The sequence below is a fragment of the Aythya fuligula genome, chromosome Z (assembly GCF_009819795.1).
Source record: "Aythya fuligula isolate bAytFul2 chromosome Z, bAytFul2.pri, whole genome shotgun sequence".
Taxonomy (NCBI): domain Eukaryota; kingdom Metazoa; phylum Chordata; class Aves; order Anseriformes; family Anatidae; genus Aythya; species Aythya fuligula.
In genome coordinates, this window is record NC_045593.1 from 28361547 (window position 1) to 28368344 (window position 6798).

At 39.2% G+C, this 6798-nt stretch overlaps 1 protein-coding gene across 3 annotated transcripts in view; it reads right to left on the reverse strand.

Moving 5' to 3' along the window:
* Nucleotides 1-2599, reverse strand: part of LOC116501069 (COBW domain-containing protein 1-like) — a 28872-nt gene extending 26273 nt beyond the window's left edge. For all 3 annotated transcript variants that reach the window (XM_032206446.1, XM_032206447.1, XM_032206448.1), the window contains exons 1-3: nt 2458-2599; nt 1533-1619; nt 743-839 (exon numbers count right to left, since the gene is read on the reverse strand). In XM_032206446.1, the coding sequence (XP_032062337.1) occupies nt 743-839; nt 1533-1619; nt 2458-2563 (290 nt within the window). In that variant the 5' untranslated portion in view covers nt 2564-2599. The remainder of the gene's footprint in view (nt 1-742; nt 840-1532; nt 1620-2457) is intronic.
* Between the last annotated feature and the right edge of the window lie 4199 nt (nt 2600-6798).

The following is a 6798-nucleotide window of genomic DNA, read 5'->3' on the forward strand; positions in this document are numbered from 1 at the left end:
CGATCAATGTTCTCCTGTCTTTCTCTATCACATATAGCAAAATCAAGATGTGTAACTGAATCAGCTGGTGAAGTCAAAACATATGGTATTTTACATAGGAAACCAATGTATGTAAAAAAAAGTAGTAATGGCAGCATTCTTTACATCCCGCCATACAACACAGTACAATAGGATCTTTGTTTTCCCCTTACTATCCCGTTTGTAAGACTAGTTCTTCAAATTTTCTGGACAAATAAATTTATAAGAAAGGTGATGGTTTATCAAAAACAATCCAGCATTCAAATGAACATGGGAACAAAACATAACAAAACCAAATGCACTATTACTTTTCAACATAACCATCAGTTTACAATTCAGAATATCACATTTCATTAGGCCACCAAGCTCACCCTCTACCCTTTCTGATGAATAAAACATTCAAGTGTTAATCAAGATAGAGTAAGAAACACCATGTAAGGATTTGAACTGGAAATTAGTTCACCTGAGTCCTAGTTCCAGCCTTCCTGTTTAATAGCATGTACTAGTAACAGAAGACAGAGAGCTCCTTACCTTACAATACCCAACTGGTGCTTATATCAACGCATTTCTAAAATACATTTCTACCTATCAAATTCCAGTTCTCGTTTTAACTGACAAAAAGAGGTCACAGTCAACACTACCATCAGTTCTACGAATCTAGACCTCGGTCTCCTCAGTTCCCCAAAAACCATTTGTAAGAACTCGCGTAACAGTCCTTCCTTACTTTACTGAACAGCACAGGCAGCCATTTCTGAGCTCTAGCCATTCTTCATACAGTTCTCCCCCTTGACTGATTGCCAGGGATTTCTCCAATGCGCTGCCTGGAAAAAGAGGAAGTACTGTAATTTGAATCCAAAAATCTGTGAAAGAATGCCTGCAAAGGAGATATGAAAGAATCAGGTTGGCATACATTTCACTCTTAAATTACATTTTGTTTTCAGAAACTGTTTCTAATACACTGTTCATAAGTCAGTATTTTCCATTTTTTGAGACAGTTAAATAACAAAGTCAGACTGGTTCTACAAACACCAAAACCCAAAGGATAAACATGACAGCGCAACTGCAACTAACTCTGCTAAAAGCAAGGGAAAAGGCTATGTTATTTTAGGCTCCATGACTAGAAGTGACATGCATATAGAAAAAACATCACCACTAAAGGAAAACAACACTACCACAGTGCAAACTGTAAGCAACACTGACCATTATATATAAAAGTTTACCCACCAACAGTTCATTTTAATTTCCATCTGCTTCAGAATGAGAAGGCCAAATGGAGGTACAGCACTTGCAGCAGCATAATATATTCATTTACTTGACTTCAAGGAATTGAAGTGATGTACAAAACTGATTAGCACATAGTAATTTTCCATTAATACCAACCAAAAGACTTTTTGCCATTTTCTAGGATGTCATAACAATAATCTCAGCAATGAGATGTTCTTGATTTCCAGCAATTTTATATATATTTTACAGGCAGAAATAAATAAAAATAATGTTTCTACAGGTCTACATACCTTCTCCAAACTCATTGAGTATCACTGCGATTTTTTTACTATGTTGCTCTGTCAGTATGTAATTTAAAAGAGTTGTCTTCCCAGCACCTAGAACACAAACATCATTTCTGATATGGTTTTAAAAGTGGCTAAATTTTCAAATTAAAAGCAAATACTACTGTGGGCACACATACATCAGACAAATCTAATCTCTTCTGAAATAAAAGTTTTCAGTCTCGCATCCTGCATTCTGTTATAACACCGTAAAAATTAAACTGAAGGAGATTAAACTGAAAAAATTAAACTGAAGGAGATTAAAAAATTTGAAGGAGACTTCAAAGACTATTAGCTCATTTTATCTGAGCTTAAAAACAAACAAACCAAAAAAACAGAGTCTTCTCTTCACAAAGTGCCAGTGCTCAAGTAATTTACAAGCCCTTACAAGCTGGGCAGCCTTTTCCTAGAAAATTCATGTTTACTGTGTTAACAGAATAAGCATTTATTCTTCTACCTCTCGTTGCTTCTTCAAAGCAGCGGTTTTGTCATCAGTAGTGACTGTGCTCTACGTGCCATGGGACGAGGCACCATTAAGCAACCAGCAACACCACACTCTCAGGAGTTTCATCCCACAAGAAAACAGGGGTTTGGTGAGACAACCCTCCTTTGCGTCCTCGTTTTTTTTGGGGGGGAGAGGACAACGAAGTGCAAAGTTTTAAGACAAGTTTCGGAAGGGGGTGTGCAGTCCCAGTCCTTTACTGCACACACCTTTATGCCGTGTTCCCAATCACCGCGTTGGTTTAAGAGAGGGAGAGCAAACCTTTGGTTCGCAAAAGGAACCAAAGAAACCGCGACCAACCAACCTAGCACCTCGCTGAGACGTTAAATGGGGTCGCCATTAACCGGGGACACCCCCACGGGGCGCCGAGCCCGCAGCGCAGCGCCTCACCCAGGTAGCCCGTGATGATCGTCACGGGGATCCTCCTGCCGGCGTCGGGCCCCTCCGAGCCGCCGCCGGCGATGGGCACCAGGGCCGGGCACTCCTCGTCCTCCATCACAGCGCGGCTAATGGCGGATGCGCCGCACCCCCTCAGCCCGCCGCCGCCACCCTCCCCCTTCCCCCCGCCATCCTCCTCCTCCTCCTCCTCCTCCCCCACTGCCACGCGCCCGCCTCCCGTCACGGCTCGCCGCGGGCATGCGCTGCCCGCTTAGGAGCATGCGCGTCTGGCTGCCAAGGCTGGTGAGACAGGCGTTAGTGAGACGGGTTTTAGTACGAATTAATAAAACGAGTGTCTTAATCGTGTTTGTGTGCTTGTTTACTTCTGTGGGCGGTACACACGCTTAGTGTTTGCCTTTGAATCCTCTTACGTTTTTACAGGTTAAAACATCCCTGTGATGTGAACGATATTCAATGATATTTCCCTGTAGCTAAATAGTTTGACTTTACTTCAGTCACAAACGTGTAAAAATCTGATCTAAAAGTGATCAAATTAGTTACATGATGCATTAATTTAGCTTGTCCATGCACGTACAATTACTTATTCCAACAGAAATACCTATAACTATGCGATCGTCTAGATACTAAGGTAATAAGGAAAGCTCAAATGCAAATTATTATGCTCTTGATTTTTTACAGAAATGCAGGGCTTGATTTTTTTTTTTTTGATTGTTTGTTTATTTTTGTTCTGCTTGTAGTTAAAATAATTCAGGTTGCTCAATATTATAAATCTTCTGCCTGTTTGATAGAATTTCAGTAAAGGCCTGAGGATGAAAGCCTTGAGTTTAACAAGGTGACAGGCCTAGGTACCTTTAATAAATGAGGATATCTGACAGAAATTAGTTGTGGAGTTAGTGTTGCCTGAATTGTGAAAGACAGTAAATCTCATCCATTCCTTATATCGTATAAGCTTGCAATTTAGGACCAATACAAGATGTGATACATCTGTTTGCAGTCTTGTTTCGGTCAGGTAAATGTTACAGATCCTGTTTTAAAGGAAAAAACTTGCCCGTTTTTCAAAACTCTTTGTTTGCACTCTGAAAGTGAATTCCAATGGCACATGTTTCTGCTGTGCTGAGACTGCTCAGTTTTTCATAGCTCTGCTATTAGGGCATTAATTAACAAAAATTGTAAAGATTTCCACTGTGAGAAAGCTGTGGACAAAAGGAAGAAAATAATCAGAGAGGTGTTGGAAACTGACATGTTAGCATGACAGAACATTAAAAAAAAAAAAAAATAAAAAAAAAGTTATAATACTGAAATTTCATTTACATGTCAGTGAGACATACTGGGGAAAAAAGATATGATGAGACCAGTGTCCTGGCTCTGCAAGTTGTTTTGCTTTTCATTAGTTCACATGTGCCAGGTATTACGTTTCTCTGGAACAAAATTACCCAAAATAAATAATGTGGTTTCTGGGTTTCCTTTCAAATTTCTTGAAAGTTTACATTCAAACATCAGAAATTTGCTGTATTAGCTGTCCTTGGATTTCTGTTGAACTTTGTAATAAGGCCTACTATGTGAATTTAAATGCAAAGCCTGCATATTTTGTTGTGGTGGCCACTAAAATGAACACAGCAAACTGGGTGGCATAGTCAGAGTGGTTTATTCTAAGGCATTTCTCTTCCAGTCACACCATTAGAAAGTGGTGAAGTGTTGATAGGTTGGAGGAAGTCATATTTAACTGTTAGTTTAGGTGGTTTTGGCTGCAGTTGAAGTAAGCTAGTACCTCCCAAAATTCTGAAGATCTCAGTGCAAGCAAGTAGTTTGTTTCAGACTGATTTCAACAAAGGATAAAAATGTTTATTTAGGCTGTTACTCTTTGAGGAGAATTAGGGAACAAGACTGTAAGAGCCATGAAAGTAAGGAAAAAGATGCACTGAAGAATGTCGCAAGATGTTGCAAATGCTGTTGTATCATGTATCAATAATGGGAACATGATGTGATTTAAACAACAGGAAAATAAAAACGTTGACATTTCAGTGGTATATAGACTATAACAGTCTTAAAGCATCATGCCTTCTGGAGAAGGAGGTTTCTGTACGGTATTAATAGTGTATATAGTAAAGTGTAGTTCAGCATCCCAGAGAAAGGTGTTGCTGCAAATCAATACAACAATACCTTTTTTGTTTGTTTGTTTTGTTTTGTTTTGTTTTGATGTTGTTTAATCTGCAAAACAATGAAGGAACTGAAATTTTCATTTTTGTGATGAGTTCAGTAGCTGCTTAACAGCCCCATGTATCTCAAAATACAAACTGGTAAGCAGAGGCATAACCTTAGTGTGATTTGCACACTGCCCTGGGTACATTAACTTCTTTCTTGCTTGTGAATGCTGTTTAAGTATTTCTGTTAAGCTTTCTCTATTTTCTTATCTATATTTAGATTCTATTTTCTTATTTGTATGTACATTGAGAACTTCTCATGGCAACTGTTATGAATGTACTTGTGGATGTTTCTGCTACACCCAGTGTGGACACACAAGAAATAAACAGATCAATAAAGAAGGTTTGAAAGCCTTTTGCTTGAGCAGTCTTCTGAGAAACGATGTCCAGTAATAACTGGTAAAAAAAACTACAATAGGTAAAAGATGTAATGCTGGCCCAGATCTTGCAAATACTGTGATAGATTCCTATAGATTCCTGGCACAGTGTATGTGGAGAGTCGGTGTCATCAGCACGTGCTGACCTGAATCAGGGAAGCAATTCAGGTGCTGTCAGACCTCTGTAGCTGCTGCATTGTAGTGAGATTCAATAATGAAGTAAGGTTCTGCCCATGTGAAGCTCTGAAAATGACTTGTATATTGAAATATTAACTCCCTGATAAAAGGAGATTGTCGGATTATTTTATTTTATTTTATTATTTTTTTTTAGTGAACACATCATTAACATGGAATATAAGACGTGGAAATGCTTTTAAAACCAACAGTGTTACTTCAGTTAGTACACCTACTTTTTGACACTTCTGCTTTTTATGACTGGAGTGTAGTACGGTGTTATGCTTTAATTTGTTTTAGTGAAACACAATATTTGAATAGAGGCATGGCCTATAGTCAGAATTTGAATATCAACATATACAACCTAGCAGGTTCCCTAATTGTACGTAAGAGGATGGTGGTTATAATGGAAAATATTATCTATCAGCGTTGCCTCCACCTAAGTGCTGTTTATGTGAGCATTCTGTTGAGAGTTCAGCCTATAATATTTATATTTCTACAGAAGAATTTATATAGATTAGTGGTAAATGAATGGAAAAAAAAAGAAGATTCACATAGGCTATTGCTTTGTTTCTAGAATCAAACGTTCTGTGAAAAGGCAGCTCCAGTGTGGTCTAAGTTCCCTTTCCTATGTTTCACCAACACAGAAATGAAACTTAAAGATAGAAGTGTTTTGTTGTTGTTGTTGGGTGGGTGGGTTTTTTGGTTTGTTTGTTTTTTAAAGGATGGTTGAGAATTTCTTTGCCAATTTCTTTCATACATCAGTAGGAGTAGTAGAAAAGTACACTTTTCTTAGATTTAGCCTCCTAATTTTCATATAAGAGTTTTTGTTTTATTAAACTTGAAGTGATCTTAGACATTACTGAGATTTATGCCAGTGAGAGCACTGCACATGACCAGATTCAGCTTCCCTTAGCAAGAGTGTGTAGTGGCACTGGCTAGATGAGCCAGCAGCATTGTAGGATGGTGTAATGTTGGCAAACATTGGCAGTCATTGTGTGCTGCTGGCAGGTACTGAGATCATCACAGTTCTCCTGTCGACGTGAACCTCCAATACTCTAATGAGATGATCAGGTAATGGTTATTCTTTACTGAAATTGCGTATTACTGGTGTATTTTGCCAAGGATGCAAGGTTACCCTTCTAAAAGATACTGATAATATTCCTGTGGACTTAATTCAGCTTTTGATAAAGCATCAAAGGCGTATCCTCCGCAAAGAGCAAGGGACGCTCAGAGCCTCACCAGGGCTTCATCATCCCCGACTGTCCTGGGCCATAAAGTTGGGTTTAGTGGTAGGCACCCTGCCATGCCATACCGTTTTTTTTCAGGTATATGACTGCCAGTAAACAAGTGACTCCTAATTTACACTTCTAAGGAAAAAGTTTTTTGAAAATGCTTGTCATTACAGAAAAAAGCCCCCGGTAGATGGCGCATAGACACGCTGTTTATTGTCCCTGCCAGTGCTTCCCAATCCCGTTTGCCTGTTCTCTGACAATTTCACAAAACATTGGGTACAGTAGCTGCTCTGGCAGTACCACCAGTCAGCAGCACCTCGCTGCCCTTGGAGGCTGGCCTTGCAG